Below are 23,504 nucleotides of genomic sequence, written 5' to 3'. Positions count from 1 at the left end.
CACACGTACACACACACACACACACATATAGCATCTAGATGAATTTGAGTTGTATGAACAAAACACTTTTTTGCGGTTGAATATAGTGTTCACTTCATCTGAAGAAACATGCAAATTAATCAGTAAATTAACTGTGTTTGCCCCCACTAAAATTCCTAATAACTGGGATGGTAAACTCCTCATTGGTCCCAAAAGTTCAAATCACTAGCAAAAACAGAACATTTGAATTAAGCACAATTAAACAACAAAACACAACCAGATGATGTGTACTGATGACATCACACGACCTTTATCTTCGCATCAATGTTAAAAAAATGTTTTGTCCTTTTATAAAACAGCTGTTCTTTCCCTCCTGTCAACTCCCGCACTAAGACACACGTGTTTGGATTGCGAAATTAGGTCAAAATTACAAAAGCTTCTTTGTCTTTAATTTGTCTCTATTTTTGAGGGATCCTGGTGTCCAGAGAAGGTTCAGAGTCTCGCTTTCCTGGAGCTTACCCAGGACCTGTCCTCACCTGCGGTCACTGGGGACAGTTCCACAATCAGGTCACCCAGGTCATGCCCAAAAGCCTCAAACCAAAGGCCCAGAATTCTGGCCCGTTTTCTTGCCCACTGCCAGGCCTCTGAGGCGCCGGTGTCACCCTTAATCTCTTCCAACACACAGCACCGATCTGCTGATCACGTAATTGAAAGACAGGAGCTAACGGTCTGTATTTAATTGATAAGGTGTGACTGAAGCGCCAATGGAGGCCAGAAATGGTTGTGGAAAAGCAAAAACCATTAGCTTACAGCGTGGCTGTGTGGGGAAATGTGGATGCTGATACTGAGCCAGGGCCAGAATTAAATATTACTACAGAGCCAAGATTCAGGGAAGGGGGTGATGGGGACTGGTGCTTACCCACGATTCGACCATTCTCAAAGCGCTTGATGATGTCAAAAGAGTCCTGCAGGTTCCCCTCAAGGATGTTGAAGATGATGTCAGAGGTGCTGGACTGGCCCAACGACATGGTTCTCAGAAAAACGATCTCTGTGGGAAGATAAGCGTTAGAGAAGCAAAAAAGTAAAAAAAAAAAAAAAATTTAAATAAAAAATAACCTTGTAATAGCCGGTCGGATTTCTTGGCTAGACTTTTACTGGACTTCTGCAAAACGACTGTAAAAAACTCAAGGCGGCAGACATTCCCATTTCATTTGAAAATGGCTTCCTTTCGGAGTATGCAAAAGGGGTCACGTCAGGATTAAGTTTAAAACAATGTGACTCTCGAAGGCCTATAAATTCTTAACAACCTCAAGACAGACTTGTGGGAAACTAGAGGACATCATTTTACATTTTTAAAAATGCAGGGAAAGCGATACAACACGCAAAGCACAAACAATTCTCTGCAAGAAAATAGGGTTTGCTTCAATTTGTCTGAAATTTATAACAGTTCTATCAAATTTGACAGCATTACTTTGGCAGACTCAAGAGGATGGAAGCAAGCAAGAGGAAAACAAATAAACACAGAAGTCGAACGCAAGCAATAATAAAACCACCCTCAACACACAGCAACGTTCAATTGAGGAACGTTGGTGCAGAACCGAAGGAACATTCCAGAAACGTTCTGAAAGCGCCACCTCCTTTTCGGGTGTCAGGAAGAGGTAAGAGGTAACTCAACCCCCAGCTCGTAACAAAGAGTGAAGTTGAGGTTTGGACCCGTCGTGCACACCCCGTTGAGGTTTGGACTCGTAGTTCACGACCTGTTAAGACAGCGCCCCCTACCTTCCAGCATAGGCTGCTCTCTGAAAGTGGGCAGGGAGATGAAGGTGTGGGATATGGAATGTATGGGGTCCAAGATGCAGGTGATGTCGTTCGGCTGGCAGGACTTCACGCAGCGCACGGTGTCGGCCTGGTTGATCTGGGACCTGCTGAAAAAGCAGAAACACCGATTTCTGTACCCCAGTGAGCAGGGGTGCCTATGGGGGGAGTTAGGATAATTCCAAGGGCCTGACTGACAGGGGCCCTCAAAAAAAATAACTGCGCTGTAATTGTGCAGGGATGGGGTGGCCAGGGGTGGTGGGGCCCAATGTGAGATCCTTTCATGGGGCCCAAAAACTTTGGTGATTCTCCAGTCAATGAGAAAAGATCTCCTGCTCCTGGAGATCTACCGTCCAGTAGGTTTTCAGTTCAAAGCTAATTAGGCACACCTGACTCGACTAATTAGCAGCTCAACAATGATCTCTAGCTGTTAAATGAGGTGTGCTTTGTTAGGGCTGGAGTGAAAACCTACTGGACTGTAGATCTCCAGGAAAAGGGTTGGTTACCACTGATTTACATAATTATATGCGGAATATGTAGAAGCATCAGCACAAGCCTTGATGCTGATGTTTTAAGAAAGGCAGAGAATACCCTCCTTGTACGAAGCTGATCTGTAGACTGTTGTGGTTATTTGTTCATTTAAGAATAATACAGCAAATCGGTGTGGCGCAGTGATAAACGGGTGTTGCTTATGCATTCGCTCCAGAATGGACGCGGTTACACCACAACGCCGAAACAATCAATCAGCGATCCGTTTCCCAGGCTTCACGTCAAATATGCAGCGAGCATAACATCGTCAGTTCATCGAAATGCGGTGAGACGAAGAGGTGGGGCGGTGGACTTAAGGAACCCATATAAATACGAGTTTTATTTCCCGTCATCACGTCCTCTCTCGCCATATCGAGCACTCTGAAGAACCCGCATAATTAAGTGATGATCCGCCGCGAATCTCGAAACCGTCCTTTAAACCCTAACGTTCTTCCATAAATCAGCATTTCCATAAGCAGAGACTAAACAAGCCTCGCGCTGACATGGTTTCCCGCGCTCTTATTGTTGGCAACCTCGGGGCCCAGGAAAATCTGTCCGTCGCTGACGTTGGACAGATGTTGCCTGGTGTAAACGTGCCGTGAAAATGATGAGACGTTATCATATTACATAGACCGTAGGAAAACATGCTTTTGGACTACATAGGACTAGTACAAGCGTCGTTTCTTTGTCACAGTGGGTAGGACGGTCTGCACTGCTTTGCGGTGTCATATAGGATGTTATCTTGAACGTCTCTTTTTCGATCAAGTAAGCTGCTGCAAAATTCCAGCCCCGGCTCAGGTTGCATAAACATAGCCAGAAGTCTCTGACTTAGTCTTACAGTGAAGACTGAAGTTAGTTGTCCAAGTGTTTGCATAACGGTGCTTTTCTCAGAGATAAGGCACAGTCGAATTTGCTTTGCATTGTGGAAAGCTCGAAACATACAAATCAAAGACTGAGCCTGCATTAAAAAGCAGTTACACTTCACAAAGCCTGCAGTTTACCAAGACCAGTCCAGTACCAATATTCACAATGCGTCTCAGAGTAGCTGCGCTATTATCCAGGGTCAGTTTTGTTGTGTCCATATCCTCAACTTATCCACTCTGGGATAAATAGGCTAAACTGACCCTGGATCAGCATTCCTACTCTGAGAGACTGTATGAGTAAGGGCCCAGAACTCCTAATTTTGGGGCAAAAAAGGGGGGTGCGCACCCCCCAAAAAAAGAAGGCTGGCCACCGCTGGGTAGGGGGCTTGTAATTAGCGATTAGCGGGCTGCTTTGAGTTGTACTTGCATCCCGGGCCAAAGCCACACGACGTTCCGCGGGTTTAGGGTTCCTCTGGCCCAGCAGGGCGCAGGAGACCCAGCGCGGGAGATCAGGACTGGCAGAACCGCGCCGCCGCCGCCGCCGCAGCGCAAAGCGGGGAAATACCGCCACGCTCCAGACCGCCTCTCTCCAGGGTGCACACAGCAAGTGAAAGTCAGACCATCCCGCCGTTTCTTTACTTTTTTACTGGGACCCCCCTTGCCCCCCCCCCCCCCAAGTTTAATTACAAAACAGCTGACACGGCCCTCTCGGGTTCACCCCACACAAACCCCAATATTTCAGACCATAAAGAAAAACATGGCGGTGGACGCAAGCCCTCTGGTCAAGTGGGGATTTTTTTTTTAACGGTCTTTATTTATAGCCAGCGCACTGGTAATGTCCCAACACAAACACACCGGCAGGCATCCGGCGTATTCTGGAGTGGCAACACCGCCCCACCGCAAACTGCCCAAAACCACAGGCCAGCAGCCCTGAACCCCCTAACTCGCTGTCAAAGCTCAACAGAATGTTTTTTTATTTTTATTTTAAGGAGATCTCCCCACACGCTAACTGAACAAGCACATCCTTGTACCTCTTTCTCGCATTTTGCACAAGGCAAGGGTGAAATTGTGGATGATTAAAAAAAATGTAATTTCATTTATTTAAAGTAATAAGCCCATAACGGCCTGGTGTTGAATCTGGGCTATGCCAGTGCTGACTCTGTGGCTCTGTGGCTCTGTGGGCGGGGGATAATTAGCCGTAGTGTAGCGACTCTGTCCAGCGGGACTTAAGTACCACATCTCTCACCAGTGCCCCCCCCTACTGCTCATCGCGTGTCTCAGAGGACAGCACAGGCTTGTCTGCTGAATTGGCAGTGGAGGTTGCAGCAAGGAGCGTGGCTGCTGAATACGATTGGGCATTCCAAACTGAGGGAGGGGAATGGGGAATAAAGTAAAGGAATGATAATGAATGATAATAACGAATGATAATGAATGCAAAAAATTCCCGGAAAACTGGTTTTATATCGAGTCAACTAAGAATGAAAGTAAAGTGTTGGAGGCTTGTCTATATGCTCATATTTATAACAGGGTTTTAGAACTATTGTCTTTCACCACTTCAAAAGGAAAAAAAAACAAAGTTGTTTGCTATTCATATTGCAATATCACATTAAGACAAGATAAATGCTGGCAAGAAGCAAAAGAATACACAGAACAATATTAGAACATAATTTGGTCAACCGATTTGTATGGGTGAGATTTTGTTTTAATAGAAAAAAGTACATTTAAACAGTATGTCAGCCTAAAAGACAAAAACAAAACAAAACAAAAAAGACCAACAGTAAAAACTACACCCCTAAAATGTTCCGCAAAAAAAACAGCCCTACACATCCAAACCAGGCACAGGTCTTCTGACCTGAGTTTCTATCGTTGCCCAAGGCCGCCATCTAGGGGCCGAGTCAAAAATAAACATCAAACTAGAGCATTCCATTTGCCTGAGCTCTGATCTGGAAAATGATCCTCGAAACATTTAACGCATGAAATAAGGCTCACGTAGAACAAAGACGGCACAGTAAAGGCAGACTGCCGAAACTGCAGTCCTCTTAAACCTGGGACAGGCTATTTTGGTGGCTGGACAGGTCCTGTGTGACAAAGACCCGGATTCTGGCCACGTAGATGCTGGGCGTCCCGTAACGCAGCAGTTTCATCTCCACGGTGAGCAGGAAGTCCCGGGGTCGCATGATTGGCCGTTGCACGGCGATCACGCCGCCGGTGCTCATCTTCTGCGTGCTGAAGTAACCGTCCTCGTTGCCGTTGGCGATGGTTAGCTGCACCTGGTCGCCGGGTACCGAATTGGAGGGCCCCATGCGAAAGATGTTGGTGGGCACAGGCACGTTGGTGGGGAATGTGAGGTGATAGTAGGTTATTCTCTGGGGCAAGGCCAGGCACTCGAGAGTCTGATTACAAGCCAAACGTTCACAACGACTGCAAGACAAGACGTGACAAGAACAACGGACACACACAGGAGACCAACAGAGGAACAAATAGAGAAAAAGAAGAACAGAAAGAGTAAGGGAGAGAGAGAGAGAGAGGGGAGAGAAAGTTAGATCGATGCAGTGTGTGGCATGCTAGAGAGAGGAGAGACGCTCATTTTGTCTCCACCTACAGGATCGTGCAAGAATTGCAGTCATTCAAAAGTCACATTTATCCGGCTTGGACAGTACCAAGGCATCTTATATATACTCATCAACAGCCTGTGTTCTATTGTCTATGTATGAATATCATGCCCTAAGCAAGGCCACATATATCAGTACTGTGCATGCACAGTATCTGTGGGGCTAGAGGAGTGGTGCATGCATGTTATAAAACCTTCTTCCAGGCAGTGGGGAGGGGGGTTATGTAGGGTTCATCTACAGTAAACCAAGGGCAATGGGACAGGACTACACGCAGACTTGCAGAGTGAATTAGAAAACAAAATTGGGCATTTTCTGTGCTATCAAAGTGCTTCCGCTGTGGTCTTTCCCCTGAGCCTGACAGAACCATGTAGACTGTGGCCTTTATGTGTTGATTGACATAATTAAAATGTAACTTTCACTGTGCAGGCTTCCAGCTATTTGCAAGTGTGCATTTATCTTCAGTAACAGTTTGGAAACATTTTTGTGCTTTCAGATAGAAAATAACACTGCCAAATTTAAGCACACATGTTGACTGAACCCAGGTCTTTTTGACTGATACGACTGCAGCATTCATCATCATCATCATAATCATCGTCGTCATCATCATCATCATCATCATCATCATCAACACCATCATCATGTGTAACTTTGCCACCAGGAATATCCCAATGACTAAACTGACAAAAATACCCAAAAATGCAGCTTCCCAGGAGACTCTCAGTCAAACACCATCGCAGAATCGTTTAATTCCTCTTTCTTCTGGGGCTAGAGAGAGAATGTAGCTTCCCTTTGTACAGTATCTGTGACAGCTTAAAGCTATATGACACCCTGTCCAGATTGTAGAAAAATTCCCCCTTGTGATTTCAGAGGTCAAGTCCATGATGCTCCAAGTACTTTCCTCCATCATCAGACACAAGATGCCAGTGCTACCAGAGGTAAGGAATCTGGAGCACGGCAGAATGTTGTGAACCACCATTTTGGCTCAAGGTTTTAATATTTCTGAAAATAACTTCGGTAAACTGTCAGTGTTGTTACTGGTGTCTGAAGGGTTGAAGGTATTTTAAATAATAACTTGACCCAGGTCTGGTGAGCTGGGATAGGCAGGGGGCAATGCATTTCAGAGTGGCTGCAGATAGGGGGCGCCAGTGCGCGCAGCGCTGAACGGCGGGTACTCACGTTTCCCCGGCGCGGCGGTAGTTGGGCGGGCACTCGAAGGACAGGCAGCGGAACCCCCCCTGCACGTTGAAGCAGGTCTCCGCGTCGGAGCAGCCGTGCGAACCCGTCACACACTCGTCGATGTCTGCGCCGCGAGAGAGAGAGAGAGAGGGGCGAGAGAGTCCGCGTGTTACGCCCTTACGCTGCATTCCTGTGGCACTGTTACAACGTCTCGATATTCAAACTGCGGTCTGTGTTACAGGGTATCTGCTGAACAAATGAAAAGATATAATCTAACAAGGGAAAAGGCATTTGATGGAGCATTTGGTCATCACAGGATATTTACCTATGGGCTGCAATATCAACTCTCTGGAGATCATGGGGTTAACCTCTGAGTTTTTATGTACCAGACCTGGCTTGAAGTACACATTGGAAACTCTTTAACACTTTAAATGGTACAAAAAAAAAACTCCTGTAGATCCCAGAGAATTTTCAACAAAACATGTTATTAACTGCTCTGAACATCAAAACAGATGTCTCTTTTCAAATTCCTTTTAATCTGCAGGAACGTTGGTGGTGTGTAAAGACGTTCCAAATACAGTATATGAACCAGGTGTGTTATGGGCACATCAGGAGAATTTGAGTTTGAAGTTCTTTACTCACAGCAACAACACATGATCTCAGCTGGTCTCAGCTGTAAGAGAGGTTTTAGTTCTACCTGCAAGTGAACTCTTTATCTGTTCCAGGGGTTCCGTGATTTCGGGGTGCGGACTTACCCTGGCAGCTACGCCCGTTGGAGGCGAGAGTGTAGCCGGGGGAGGGGCAGGTGCACTGGAAGCTTCCGGGGGTGTTATCGCAGCGGTACGCGCAGATGTGCCCGCCGGTGGGCAGGGCGCACTCGTCGATGTCTGAGGAAGAGGAGGAAGGAGGAAGGGCAAAATGTGTGGGTGAGCAGGGATAAAAAAAAAAAGAAAAAGAAAGGAGATGCAGATCACTGCAGACAGAACGAAACACTAAAATCAGCATATTGTAATTTAAATTATAACCGAAAAACAGTTATAATGTAAAGTAGGTGTGTGTTCCCTGTGGAGGTGGCCTTGGTGTGACGCCACTGCATAGTTTAAAACATTGTTACCGGTGTTCCCTCACCTTCACAGGTGATCCCGTCGATGTCACTAAGCTGGTAGCCACGGCGACAGTAGCACTGGTAGGAGCCGTACACGTTAGCGCACTCCTGGCTGCAGGGGTTACTCTCACACTCGTTGAGATCTGTGCAAGGACACACACTACAGTTACACAACCATACACTACAGTTACGCACACAATTACACAAAACATACACTACAGTTACACACTCACAGACACTAGTTACACACACAGTTATACGACCACACACTACAGTCACACATACAATTACACAAACACATTAACTGTGGTTACACACACAATTAGACAACCATACACACTACAGTTGCACACACAACCACACAACCACACACATTATACTGTAGATACACACACACGCATACACTCAAACACACGTTTGTGGGGATCGGCGCTCTCACCGTTACAGTTCCTGCCATCGGCTGCCAGTTGGAATCCCACCATGCAGCTGCATTCGTAGGACCCCTGTACATTTTCACATTTATGTGCACAGAGCCGTCCAGGAAAATGCCTGCACTCATTTATATCTAAGAGACAGGAACATAAAAGATTGGCTTCAGGATCCAAACAGTACAGGCTGCTGGAAATCGTACACAGCTTTAACGTGTATCTCTGGATTCCATAAAATAGCAAAAGTTAAGAATCTTTTCTTAAATTAAGTTTTAAATAAAAAGATCCTTTGGCCTTCTTCAGGAAAGCACATCTCTGTTTTGGAGTTCCCTGCTCAGTGTGTAAGTAAGGTCCTCACTGTGGATGTTTACCTACTCAGTGGGACAGTGTGTAAGTAAGGTCCTCACTGTGGATGTTTCCCTGTCATTGTGGGACAGTGTGTAAGTAAGGTCCTCACTGTGGATGTTTCCCTGTCCATGTGGAGCAGTGTGTAAGTAAGGTCCTCACTGTGGATGTTCCCCTGTCCATGTGGAGCAGTGTGTAAGTAAGGTCCTCACTGTGGATGTTCACCTGCTCAGTGGGACAGTGTGTAAATAAGGTCCTCACTGTGAATGTTCCCCTGTCCATGTGGGACAGTGTGTAAGTAAAGTGCTCACTGTGGATGTTTCCCTGTCCATGTGGGACAGTGTGTAAGTAAGGTCCTCACTGTGGACGTTCCCCTGTCCATGTGGGACAGTGTGTAAGTAAGGTGCTCACTGTGGATGTTTCCCTGTCCATGTGGGACAGTGTGTAAGTAAGGTCCTCACTGTGGATGTTCCTCTGTCCACGTGGGACAGTGTGTAAGTAAGGTCCTCACTGTGGATGTTTCCCTGCCTATGTGGGACAGTGTGCATGGGGGTCCCAGCTCACCTTCGCAGGTGCGGGTCAGGCTGTTGAAGTTGAACCCCGACTTGCAGTCACAGCGGAAAGTCCCCACCAGGTTAATGCAGGTGTGACCCTCACAGGGCGTGTCGGACCCCGAGCACTCGTTCACATCTGGGTGGGAAGATTGGCGGATCAAAGGGAGGTTACTGAAAGGGCCATGTCCACCAGACCTGGGTCAAATATTTTACTTTAATAGGGTTACCTACACTTTAACTCTTAAACCACCACCAAAAAATGTATTATTATTGTGAATTTTTAAAAGAATCAGCATCTATGTAATTTTTCACCCAAAAATTTAACAAAAAACTCTTCTTTCATATGACTGCTTATGCGTCTTGATTAGTAACATGGTCCCTTGAAAATTCTCAGGGATTCCGCAGGAAATGTAAAATTACTAACAGCATTTTAAGAGTTCAATTGTTTCAAACATGTACAAATATTTATATTCGTCTTCTGTTCAAAGACCTTGTGAGTCACTTTGGATGAAAGCACCTGCCAAATGATGTATAAAAGGTACACTCAGATCTTTGGGGCGCTGTGCTGAGCTCTATTAGTTTGACTTCTTCCCCTGCGTACCCCCCCCCCCCCCCCCGCCCGCCCCCGCCCCCGCCCCCGACACCCTCCTTGTATTCCGCAGACGGGGTCAAAGGTCGTACCCGTGCAGCGCATGGCCTCCTCGTTCAGGTGGTACCCCCTGCCGCAGTTGATGGTGTTGCGCTGACAGGTGTAGGAGCCCACGGTGTTGAGGCACACCTGGCCCGACGCACAGGGCCCCGAGTCGCTCAGACACTCGTTTATGTCTGGGAGGGGAGACGGGAGGCAGAGGGCAAAGGGACAGGACGCAGAGTGAACACATCATTGAGAAAGAGAGGAGACAGACAGGAGACAGATGAGAAACAGAGAGAGACCGACAGAATTCAGAAGAGAGACAGGAGACAGAGGAGAGATGGGCAGAGAAGAACAGAGAGGGAGATAGAATGCATATATGAGACCATTTTCATGCACTGCACGACTGACTGATTTGGGGGTGAGTGTTGACCAGAAGGCTGCGTTACGGTGTTGACCAGGAGTCTGTGTCAGGGTGGCAGCCGATGATGTCTCACCGATGCAGCTGCCCAGAGCGTCCTGGATGAATCCGTCCCCACACTTCACCCGCGGGTGACACCGGAACGAGCCCAGCGTGTTCTGGCACTCAAACTCCGCCACGCAGTTATGGGTTCCCGTCTCGCACTCGTCGATGTCTTGCCAACGCGGGACAGAAATTTTCGTCACTTTGTGAAGGTACAGCTTCAGCGGGCAAACACATTATATCTGGCGCTACACATCTGGACCTCCAATTCATGAAGCATCTCAGGGCGGAAGTGGTGATCTAGGATCAGGTTTCCACTCTCCATATTCTTTCCTTATCTATTATGGGCTAAAAAGCAAAACTGATCTGAGATCAGCACTATTACTCTGAAACGCTTCATGAATATAGGCTCAGCTCTCTCTTGTGAAAGAGGTTATTTTATTTCAACAGTAAAAACTGTTTAAATAAAGATGGAATTATACACATAAGTGCACAGTCTACAGCATGTGCATTCTGAACGGCCTTGAGAAATGCATCATTGCTGACAGAAACAAACCACCAAAGTGACTCAGCTACTTGAGTAATGACAGCCTCCGTCCCCCCAGGGGGCGCTGTGACCTACCTTTGCAGTTGTTGGAGTCAGTGAGCTCGTAGCCGGTCCCGCAGCTGACCTCACGCTGGCAGCGGTACGAGCCCAAGGTGTTGATACAGCGCTCGCCGACCCGACAGTGATGGGACCCCAGCAGGCACTCGTTAATGTCTGAGAGAGAGGCAGTAACAGAGAGCGCTCACTACCCAACACACCGTGAGGATGTCAAACGCGGCCCGTTTTATCAAACAGGAAGCCTCGCTCACCCTCACAGTTCTTCTGGTCCAGTTTCATTCTGTACCCTTTGAAGCAACTGCAAGTGCCATTACCCGTACACCTTTGCTGGCACGTTTCAGCTCCTGCCAATCACAGAACACGCAGTGAAATAACCAGCCAATTACAGCAAATGCAGTCAAATAAGCTGCCAATCACAGAACCCCAGTCGAATAAGCCGCCAATCGCAGAAGACTGTTCGCCACACTGCAGACATATGCTATTTCTTAAGAAAAACGCATCCCAGAATAGCACTCAAAGCTGCCTGTCGCAGACATAAACAGATGTGATTGACGAATGACATCACAGTGGACAGATATCCATGTGGGTCTCCAGACCTTTGCACTGGTCAGAGAGGAGAGGGTCATCCCCTTCATTGGGATTCAGGTTCCCTTTGGCTGGGACTGTGAATAAAACAGAGTAATAATGGTTGTAATAAATATGTACATAGCGCCCTTCGGCATAACTTCACTCACCATTAATCTGCACTATCATATCACACTTAGTAATAGCTTATATGTACATATAGTACATATAATCATAGGCTAATGCTGAAGTCTGCCTTAATTGTGACCTTGATTGACTGTAGAAGAATACACGTTAAAGCAGGATGATGAGGTAATGAATAGTGAGAAGTATTGTCTGAAGGCATCACATCAAAGCATGCAGTGAGCTGCAGTGTCAGCATCAGGCTGTGTATTTGATTTGTCTTGTTTTTCTGTAGTTATGATCTCACGAAAACTCACTTCTGCAGAGTTACATCTCGGCTATGCAGTTAAAAAATGGATTACTACAAATGCAAATGAACTTGTTTTATTACAAATGAATGAAAACTGCAGTGTACTGAGGACAAACTGCTCATTACATTTTATAACCACCAGAGGGTAGTGACACAGTGCCTTTATTGCACGTAAACGGTAAGAGAAGAAGAGAAGAGTCCTGCACCGGTGTGTTGACATAAAAGGAGCACTTCCTTCTAATAACCTTTATGCAAATTTGCAATAAGTGAAGTCTAAATCATTTATGTATTCTTTGTTAAAAAGAGTAAATCGATCCATACAGAAGCCCTGTGTGTAAACTGTACAATATCCACAGCTCAGGGTCTGTGAAAATGTGTGTGTGTGCATGCGTGTATGTGTGTGCATGTGTGTGTGTGTGTGTGTGTGCGCGTGTGTGTGTGTGTGTGCGTGTGTGTGTGCGTGTGCATGCGTGTGCATGCGTGTGTGTGTGTATGTGTGCAAACCCACGTGTATTCATGTACATGTGTTTGTGTGTGTGTATGTGTGTGTGTATGTGTGTATGGGTGTACAGTATGCGTGTGTTACCTGTACCTGCAGTTGTATTGGCCGTGGCCTCTGACTCTGGGTTGCCATCCACGCAGCAGGCACGGAACACCAGCCCACACTGGTACCCAACGGTCAGGCTGACGTCACAGCCCAGGCCCTGCTCCTGCGCGGCTTTACCCAGCAGGCAACAGTCACAGCAACTCTGCAGCCCGAATGGGAGGAGACAGGGGAGTGGCCAGAGGGAGGGGGAGGGGCCCAGGGAGGGTGGTCAGGGGAGGAAGGGAGGGGTCAGTGGCAGGGAAGGGGAGGGGCCAGGAGGAAGCAAGACATGGGGGAGGGGCCATGGAAGGGACCAGGTTCAGAACGAGTGGCCAGTGTGAGGACATGGACAGGAGAGGGACCAATGGGAGGAGACATGAGAGGAGAGACAAGGGGGAGGGGCAGGTGGCAGGTTGAGGGAAAATATGGGAGCAGGGTAACAAAACAGAGCCAATAAAGCAACATCTTGCCTGTACTGCACCATTACCGTAAATGTCTGTGAAACGAACCAAAAACCGCATCACATCCTGTCTTTCATTTCCAAAATACAACCAAACTCTCGTGCTGAACGTTTGCACTTGCTGTAAAAAGCACTGCTGACACCACACAAGTGATCGATTAAGGATTCACTTCAAATCATCTGTGCTTCCTGGCTGGGGCTTTAACAGAGCCTGTTTCAGACAGTACTGCCCCGAGGTATACTGCTCCCCGGGATTGGTGACAGCTACGTTTTACACAAATGAAACGTGATCCCAACCAGACACTGAATGAACAGGCCGAACAGCCTGCTGCCACATTATTTTCAGAGCTTGGCAGCCTTCTGCAGACCAGTCTGTAGGCAACATGTGAACTGATCGCATAGTGTTGTCTGAGGACAATGACTGTATTCACAGTCTCACCACTGTTTGCATGTGAAATGCACAGTACCTTAACTGTTTCACTATACTCTGACCAAACTGCTCACTTCGACGGCTCACCTTCACCTTGACCAGTAAACTACTCCAACCACCTTAATTGTTTAATTAAATTCATTTTGACAGCATAACCAGTCCATCATACTGTGGTCACTTTGACTGTATATCTCACCTTGGCTGTTTTGGTCTCGCAGGTGCTTTCAGACAAGAGGCTCTCGCAAGCGCCCTGGTCCTTGGCCGCGTTTATGCCGTTAGTGCAGGCAGTGTCCTCCAGAACCGCTGCACAACACTGCTCCTGGGCTATCCTATCAGAGACCGGAGATAACCAGGGTTAATACAGCACTGATCCTGGGTTGGCCAATGAGAGAGAGAAGATAGCCAGGGTTAACATAGCACTGATCATGGGTTGGCCACTCAGAGAGAGGGGACAACCAGGGTTGATATAACACTGCTCCTGGGCTATCCTATCAGAGACAGGAGATAACCAGGGTTAATACAGCACTGATCCTGGGTTGGCCACTCAGAGAGAGGGGACAACCAGGGTTAATACTGTACTGCCCCTGGTCAGTTCAGAGATCAATGGAAAAGATGACTTCACTCCTCCTCTCTGAATCATCCCCCTTTTTATCTAGATCTAGACACAGTCACCACAACCTGACTTGGCAGGATTCTGCTTTTTTTTCTTTCCTTGTCTTTCTTCTGTAACTCTGATATAATCCTTCAGAGCTGCTGTTATTCTTTATTTCATGCCTCCTTTTCATTGATTTGCCCTCTCACCTAACCCACGCCTCCCGTTTTGTAAATAAAATGTTGGATTCTGGATTTTACTGGTCTCCGACATGAACACTTCACCACTTACACCAGGCAACACATCCCCTGCTATTACCACCACTGTCATTACTGCTGCTACTGCTGTTGGACCTGCTGCTTTCGAGGCAAATGAAAAACCCGCTTCTGGAATTACAACTGCAGGGTAAGACTGTTCCCCAGCAGGGGCTCCACTCCCTGTAATCAGGAACCTTTAACAAGAAAAACCCCGCTAGAGCCACCATTATCAAAATTCACTCTGATGCTGGCTGCTTCCAGACTCGCTGATACCTGCCGCCTTTTATCAGATAACAGGGTTAGGGCTGGAAACTGTCGACTGCCTAGACTCGTTCTTTTCAAAAGCACCATGCAACCTTTAACAGCCACAGTGGGCCACGGACCATGGTTTAACATCTCACCCAAAGGACAGTGGTGACCCCACCACTGTGCCAAGGCACTGGATTATATTTGTCCCAGAGGGAATTGTGCACCCTACTGGCCCCTCCACATCACTTCCAGATTGTTAATCAACACCAACTACCAGCAGCAAATGCATACATCAGTACTTCGATGCATGTCTAAATAGTAATTACATAGTAACGACATTATGCATATGTAGTTGTGTAGGACAATGTATATACATAATAATTCTATGATCTCAGTATCACCAGGAATTTATCGAGCCCAATTTCAAAACCCCATTCTGGGAGAAACCAATGAGAGACCAGTGAGAGACTGCTCTGAGAGAGAGACCACTCTTATCCACCTGCCTGAGAGAGAGACTGCTCTTACCTGCAGGTGGTAGATTCTGAAATGAGGGGCAAGGCTGTGCAGTCTTGCCTCTGCAGCCCCCGATCTTTCCCATCCTTACAGCAATCCTCCACCGATATCGGCTCGATCGCTAAAAGAGAGAAACAATCGCATCTATCAGACTGGTAAATCGCTGCAGAAACACGCATTTCTTTAGGACTGTTAGATCACAGCAGAAACACACATACATCTATCAGACAAGGTTGCTAAATCACTGCAGAAACACACAAATGGTAAATGGACTGCAATTATATAGCGCTTTTATCTAAAGCGCTTTACAATTGATGCCTCTCATTCACCCATTCACACACACACACACACCAATGGTGAAAGCCTGCCATGCAAGGTACCAATCACACACATCTCTCAGACTGCTACATCACTCCAGAAACACACACATCTATCAGAGTGTGTGTATTAGTATAAGGTTTTCAATTGCTTAGCGACAGCTGAGGGACAGAACTCAATTAGTGTTCACAGGTTCAAAACAACTATGTTTGTATCTACATCATATATTTCGTTGCACGTTTAATTTTCAAACAGAACCAAGGAACCAGGACATGAGTGATTATAAATATCTGCATATAATTATGTACATAAATATGATAGGAGTGATTTCATGCCTCAAACATAGCTGGGAAATATGCAAAGGAAAGAAAAAATGTGCAAGTGAGGGCGGTATATTAGTGTACTGATGTGCCTGTGAGAGCAGTTTATTAGTGTTCTGGTGTGCATATGAGAGCAGTTTATTAGTGTTCTGGTGTGCATATGAGAACAGTTTATTAATGCTCTGGTGTGCATGTGCTAGCTGTTTATTAGCACTCAGGGATCAGAGCAGCTGAAAGTCTGAATTCTCCTTAAAGAGTGCTGCCAATGTTGAAAGTATGCTGCCAAAATGAAATCATGTGATTTTCCCAGATCCCTGTAATTGGATTAAAGATCATTACAGCAACTGGCCCGTACAAAAAACTTTGTAAGAACGTGTGAGTGCTTGTTTAATTCTCAAAGAGGTAGGAAAAGGACACTTAAAAAATAAGTCTCACCTTGCAAATGTGTGTTACCTAGTGTTTAACTGTCCTGATTTCCTCAGACGAGTATCACTACTGTACAGACCTGGGTCAAATACGTATTTGCTTTGGATTCAAATACTTTTCTACGCTTTACTGATCTTGTCTGGTGTACTGAAACCAATGAAATACTCTCAAAAAGTACAAACGCTGCCTTCTGGTCATATTGGCAGGCTCATATACAGCAGGCAAGATCAATAAAGCACAGAACAGTATTTGAATCCAAAACAAATACGTATTTGAGTCAGGTCTGCTATACGGTATTAAGGGAAAATGGTGTCGTCTGGTGAAAGATCAATCCTGTGGAACATGCTTTGTGGATGCTCACAGGCAGGGCCACCGATAAAGGGGGACAGCCGGGCACGTTGTCTCAGGCCTGGACTTAGGGGGTGGGGGGCAGGAGGACCCTCCTGTCGTCCACTGACAAGTGGAATATTTGATCGAAATTATATCTCAGTAAAAACTTCAGAAATCATTTGCGCTGCGTGTAAATAGCATCAATATTTATTTTATAATGTATTATCAGGCTGTTAAAGATCAACACTGGATGTAGCCTTTATCTATTGTGTAACAACTAACTCATTCATTCACAATTGTCGTTCCCGTGCGAAGCAGAGGAGGTCAGGTGAGGTGGCCCATGGGGATGATTTTGTTCCAGGCCTGGGCACTATGCACGGCAACCCTGCTAGCAGGTATTGATTAAAAGCCAGTAAACATCAAAGTCTAGTGAATCATCAGCCAGAGTAATCAAACAGACACTGATCAAAGTGACAGACTGAGACAATCCGTGTACATTTCAACTAAAGGGAATCAATCTATTAAATGAATCCAATACTGTATGCCACACTTCTTTAATGGTTGACGGTTTAAAGATACTGAACGGGATTGACAGAGCTCCTATCAACTCCCTTGGATTATCCAAAAGGGATTCAGTGTGAGGAGAAGACTCACCACAGTCACCGCCAAACAGCCCCAGTCACCTCGGTGACACACAGCAGGCCCCCCATACATTAGCAGAAGGAGAGGCAAGGGTTTATCTAACCAAACTAAACAAGGGGGTGTTGATTAATTGACCAGACAGAGACAGCCAGATAGCACATCTATGTCACTGGGTGACCTCATTCACAAGGGATTTTTAATGGCTGTGCTGAGTCAGAACTCCTGCCAAAACACATTTACACCCTCTTCTACACCAAGGCTGCCCCTTACTGGCCAACCAGCATCACCATCCTGGGTTCCAGCCCATGTCCTCTCCAAGAAAGGCATAACGCCATAGGGCCCTGACAGTTGTGACATTCCCTTACTGTTAGAAATTATAGAAGAGTTCCACCAATCATGAAGTTCCTTAGTAACCACTAATACAACATCACCAACACTGATTGGTGGATATCTTTGGATATAGCCCCTGGCTCCCTATGAATGCACCAATCACCATCAGCACTGTTACATTGGTAGTTACCAATGTACACTGTATTTGACAGAGTTCCTCTCTGTTTTCTACCAGTGAGGCAATGCCAGGCCTGCCTAAGAGAAGCTAATCTTTCAATCCAGACATCTACCAAGAAAAGACTACAAGGTCCCATGACTGTAAGACTATAGGCTGGCAGTCGGAGCCTGCATTATTCCAAAGACTTTCTGATTCCACTGAGTTAAAAAAACAGGCTCAGGATGAGAGATTACTGAGCTATGAGCCAGAGGTGGTTGTGGACCGCAGGGTTGGTCTGGGCTTTTCCAACTGATCTCAAGGTCTATCACACAGATGATCTGTGGTCCGGAACATCATGACTCACACAGGGCATTTCCCACCTCTCTGCACAAGCTTGCCCTTCAATTAATCACATTTACCATCAAGTAAAAATAATAAAAATGTACGCACTTGCAAGAACACAATGTTGCAATGTTTTAAGAATTTGGGTTGATTTTACTGGAAAGGAAAAAATTGTCCATGTTGGAAACTGCCGGAACCATCTCTCATTGGCCCAGTTTAGAGATTAACTCTAAGCTATGCATACACTTGAAACACTAAAGACGCAAGTTATTTATTTTTTGAGAGAACAGGGAGATTGCGTGTGAGTTTGTGAGCACAGAGAATAAAGGGTGTGGCAGCAACTTCCTCTCATTTGGGGGCCCTGTTCAGAAAGGCTCCAGTGAGCACCTATCAGACCACCACTGGTGCTACTGTTGGTCCACCAGAACTTACTGGGAGTGCACCAGTCCGCTACCAGCAGGACCGTTCATCAAATGCCATGTTTTGTCTTGTCTTAACGCAGGGGTGGGCAAGGAGGGCTATCTCTGTTTCTGGTTTTCATGCCAACTTCTGGCCTTAATTACTTAATTAGCCCTAGCATTTTCACCATCTGACATTTTACCTGCATCTCTTGCACATGAATGACAACCAATGACTGTTCTTGTCTCCCTACATTACACATATTACTGCGATCTAACCTACAAGTGAAACAGCGTTGGTGCACGCAGCCAATTAGCTCATGTAGCCTGGGCAATTTGTGGTACAAAAACCTGCACACACACTGGTCCTCCAGGACAGGAATCGCCCACCCCTGCCTTGACCGGTTGACTGCTTGGCCTCAGCTAGCTGACCGCTGTAGCGGTAGCGGGCTGGTAGTGGGCTCTGCGTGTTTACCGGCAGGCATGCCTTCCACTGGTCCAATAAGCCCCAGCCCTAGTATATCTACGTCTGACAGACATGATCAGACACTTCTGTGAAAGATACAGCATGATTTGGACACATGGCACACACCCTTCTATCCTATAAAAATCCCATAAAAATACAGCAGAGAGAGAGACAGACAGAGACAGACTTTGACTTTGATGCCCCTTTATTAGAATGCCATTGTCAATTCATTACACTAGAATAAAGATTTAAAAAATAAAAATAAAAAGAGGGAGAGAGAGGGAATGAGAGAGAAATATAATAAAAGCAGCAGGTAAAATGGACACCATGTTAGGACACTGTAAATGGTCTGATTTATAAGACAGCAGAACTGACAGAACCCCAGGCCAGGGGCCTCTCTTTGGAACCACAGACCTTCATGTCATTTACACCACATATAGTTTGAGTAATTTTTGTGTCTCATACTGCCCTGCTGCTCGCTCACAAGGCCCATTTGAAAATGAGGCACTGTATCCTGGAGGGTTTTATCCCCCAAACACATACATTTTTCAAAATATGTGACATCATCACTTAAACACTCTCAAATTCAACTGCCAGAACCAGCTGACAACAAACCAATAAATCAGTGCTACTCAAATGCCTCCCTCCAGGCCAGTAGTCCTGCAGTTTTTTTTCTCTTCCTGACAGGTAACTGATTGATTGATGTCAGTGATTGGCCAGAGATTCCACTCACCTGGTCTCCCAGGACTAAATCATTCTCTGATCAGAGGTACTGTACTACTGGCTCCTGACTATACAATCCCTTTCTCTTAAAGAAAAAAAAAATACCACAGAGAGAGCTGAGAAACTGACTTGTAAAATGGTCGGTCATAAAACCTGCCTTCTGGAGGTTTTTTTCCTCTGCATGACTATCAAGCAAACACCTTCTCTCTCCCCCTCTCCCTTTCTCTACCCCCCTCTCCCTCTCTCTCCAATTATATCACATTAAAGCAGCAGGAGGGTGAGGAAAGGATCTGTCACCTTTCTGTCAGTGGGATGTCACCATGGGAACCGTATATAGATATGCCCTCACAAATTCTTTAGACTCACCAGGTACTCATCTCCTGCATTCCTTCCATCCTCTCTGTTGCTTAACTACAGGGGGTTCTGGTGCTGTATCACATTACATAATAAGCATTGTAACAATACAGTACTTGGCCATGTCCCTTAACTCATTATCAGAAGATGCATTAAATGCTTGAATGTTCTAGATTCAGCGGAAAGGAGACAGAATCTTCAGTGTTATGAGCCGAGCACCTGGTGGGTATTACATTACATTACATTACATTCATTTGGCAGACGCTTTTATCCAAAGCGACGTACAAAAAGGGTACGTGTGTATACAATCTCTGCTTCCTGCTTCAGTCTTGGAGCGACGTTCCGCTTTCCCGCGACACCGAGGAACTGGCAGACGCCCGGCGTCTGCTCCTCGCCGCAAACACGCCGCAACAGCTCTGACACCACCTCACCCCGAATTCCTCAAAGACGAAACAGGGAACGCTGCCAGACGCTTTGTCAGACTAACTCGCTGGCGCTGACGCGTGACCCGACACAAACCCTCTCGCCGTTAAAAACAGGGAAAAGTCCCGGCTCCGTCAGACACAAAAGACAACTGCAGGGAACACACACCGAACTCATAAACCCAAGGGCCACCATCACATACATAAAAATTCTACTTGCATTTTTTAATTGGTAAAAACAATAGTGATCCTTGAGAGTCATATGCTGTTCTACTCAGGTGAGGATTTATTTGAAGCCTGCCAGCTGGTTATTAAACACACATCAGTGGTATGGAGAACAGAACAAAACTCAGCACCCTTTCCCTCAGGAGTCACAGAAGCTAATGTGCCATCACCTTTGACTGTGACCGTCACCTAACTGGGTCAAAGGCAGTAAGTGTACTCTCAAAATGGTCAAAACCACGAAGCTCACTGAGAATGACCCTGAAACAGAGCCAGGATGGTGGCAGGTGGGAGGCACTGCCAACGCTGGTCAGGCTGGGTAATGGAGGGAAACGAGCTCCAGGTAGAAGAGAAACAGGGTGCAGGAAAAAAAAGAGGGGCAGGGCACATTACAGCACACTCCACCACATCAACCAGGCATGCCGAGGAACGGCCCAGCCCCTGTTCCGGGGGTGTCAAACGGTCCCTCCCAGAATATTAAGAAGAGGTGCAAAAGTGAAACATTTCAGGATCAGTGAGAATAGACAGGTAAGCACCTGGTTGGTCGATACGATCTGAGACATGAGTTCTGCTACACTGCTGTGAGAACATTACCTTCCGACCTTTGGCCTTGGTGAGTGCCTGCACATGCCTTTCTGAGTCTCAGAGAGAGGCCTGATGTTACAGTAGGGATAAATCACCCCCTCAACAGCACTCAGGAGAGCAGCAGTAGCCACTGTATACAGGCACGTGGAGTCAGACACAAGCCCTCTCTGCACGTAACCTGCTCCACTCCTCAAATAGATACTCTGGCCAGCTGTGCGGACTGGCTAGACTTCACCCACAGTAAACTCTGCAAGCACACACTGCCCCGACCCAGTGCCAGGAAAAGCAAGGCAAAGAATTAAACGATTGCTTGCACTTTGGTACACTGCTCATGTGGGGGATTTTTTTTTTTTAAACATGCAGTAGACACGCACGCGCAGAACTAGGCACGTGCGAAATATGTATGCACATAGGCACGCACACAGACTCATGTAGATAAACTCAAGAAAAGACAAACAGATACAGGGTTGTGGCACGCTGCTTTGTTAGCAGCCGGCCAGCAAGGATCCTCTTACATTCTAAGAGTATCTGTAACACTTCTGACTAGGATCAAAGCCATCAATCCCGATTCAAATCAGAGACCGTTGTTTTGTTCATCCGCACGACGTTATAAATGTATTTACCGAATATAACTCTAATCTATAAACATATCGCGTTGGTTAGACAACAAGCAATATACGTTTTGCAGATTAACACCATATGAAGTGCCCGAATGCAAAGGAAGGTTGGTAGGGTACGGTTGAAAAAGTTGCCTACTTTAATGTATAATTAAAAAAAATAATAATAAATTTTAAAAAAGCATAACCATTAATACTTACTTAAAAAATTAGGGCAGCGGAATCAGACATGAAAGCTTTTTTAAGTACTTAAAACAGCGCAGTATACATGCTTTGTGGGTACTTACGTTGTCCACTTAGAAAGCCGCATAAAGCAAAGATGATCACGATAGAAGGTCCCATTGAGAGGAAAAATGAGCGATTTATTAAAAAAGAAAAGTTTGTTCGATCCCGAAAGTGTTTTTTTAAACTCGTCAATTGTTTTCGGATATCTGTCCACTAGTGCTGCGTCTTCTTTTCCACGCAAAAGGTAAAGAGCAAGGACAGAACGACCGACTCACACTGGGACTCTAATTATTTTGTCCTGCCCTGCGCGCTCCAGGGGGGCGGGCGGGGAGCAATCCTAAATGCGCATAAAACTTGCTGCCACAACGTTTCAAAGTACCCTTTTCTGATATGTACATTTCGTCGCCAGATTATAACGCGCAATAATTTCAGAGATCAAAATTATACTGATGGGCATACGTTGCAGCAAAACTATTTGCCATTTTCATAAATTATGTATGCAATGTTAAATATATCACATCTAGATAAGACTAAGAGCTTATACTTACAAAAAATCTGTCAAATGAGTGATTTATTCGTTATATACTGTCCGGTTACAATTACAATTGCTGGTGTACGTGACCCGTCACGGCCATGTCAGCTCTAGGGTGGTTTTGTTGTCATGGAAAAAAATATATGCGGCTTATATGTGCGTTATTTTACGTGTGTAAAACTGAAAAGCAACGCGCATACCCAATGTTATGCCAGCAATCTTTCATTTTGACTGCCTTCTGTAATATTTCCCGGTAGACTGCAAACCTGGTAGAACTCTCTCGACTCTGTCTCGCAGACAGCATCTGGCTTTCGTTGAACAGTAGGGTAAGCAAACGGGGCAGAAAGCATTCCAGCCTGTGCGATACAACCCCTGGAACGTTTCATAGAAGACTCGACCGCAAACTAGTGTAGACGATGAGAGGAGACAAGCGGAGCAGGTCTGCTGAATTCAACCCAACCAGGCAGGGAAGAAGAGAGCCAGTATATCTGGAAACAACGCGCCTATTGTGATATCCCACGAACCATCACTTTACATTCTCACTTAAATTTATTTCCTTCCTTAGGCCTATAATTCTTGCACAATAGTGATTCACATTGACGCCTTTTCCGACCGAAATTATCAGACTAGGTTATATTCCCTCCCCCTACTTGTTTACATCCGAGCTTTGTACTTACACCACATTTACTAGAAATGTTTTACTAAACTCCCCCACACACTCCAAATAAAACCTGGGATCACAGCATCTTGCGCAACATGGGATGCAATATCAAAGCGCGAGCATGATCTGTAAAACTTATACTGACCTTTCCTTGTACCCACTACATGTGTAATTTTGAAGATATTGTCATTTAAGTCGATTATAATTACTCATTATTTAAAATCTATATGAAGAATGCTGCACATCT

General features: G+C 45.9%; 1 protein-coding gene across 2 annotated transcripts in view; it reads right to left on the bottom strand.

The window, feature by feature from the left end:
• fbln1 (fibulin 1) overlaps positions 1-23,238 on the bottom strand; it is a 28,526-nt gene extending 5,288 nt beyond the window's left edge. The window contains exons 1-16 of one of the 2 annotated variants that reach the window (XM_035424664.1): positions 22,127-23,238; positions 15,200-15,308; positions 13,773-13,905; positions 12,693-12,849; positions 11,700-11,765; positions 11,355-11,447; positions 11,122-11,259; positions 10,534-10,671; positions 10,087-10,230; positions 9,416-9,541; positions 8,518-8,643; positions 8,102-8,221; positions 7,729-7,860; positions 6,974-7,097; positions 1,759-1,901; positions 899-1,027 (exon numbers count right to left, since the gene is read on the bottom strand). In XM_035424664.1, coding sequence (XP_035280555.1) covers positions 899-1,027; positions 1,759-1,901; positions 6,974-7,097; positions 7,729-7,860; positions 8,102-8,221; positions 8,518-8,643; positions 9,416-9,541; positions 10,087-10,230; positions 10,534-10,671; positions 11,122-11,259; positions 11,355-11,447; positions 11,700-11,765; positions 12,693-12,849; positions 13,773-13,905; positions 15,200-15,308; positions 22,127-22,181 — 1,933 coding nt within the window. In that variant the 5' untranslated portion in view covers positions 22,182-23,238. Of the gene's footprint in view, positions 1-898; positions 1,028-1,758; positions 1,902-3,928; positions 5,607-6,973; positions 7,098-7,728; positions 7,861-8,101; positions 8,222-8,517; positions 8,644-9,415; positions 9,542-10,086; positions 10,231-10,533; positions 10,672-11,121; positions 11,260-11,354; positions 11,448-11,699; positions 11,766-12,692; positions 12,850-13,772; positions 13,906-15,199; positions 15,309-22,126 lie in introns of those variants that run through there. The other variant, XM_035424665.1, reaches the window with a different exon arrangement.
• Positions 23,239-23,504: the final 266 nt, after the last annotated feature.

Source organism: Anguilla anguilla, chromosome 7 (assembly GCF_013347855.1).
Source record: "Anguilla anguilla isolate fAngAng1 chromosome 7, fAngAng1.pri, whole genome shotgun sequence".
In the NCBI taxonomy this organism is placed as follows: Eukaryota; Metazoa; Chordata; class Actinopteri; order Anguilliformes; family Anguillidae; genus Anguilla; species Anguilla anguilla.
Note: the sequence above shows the minus strand (reverse complement) of the source record. Positions and strands in the feature narration are given on the sequence as shown.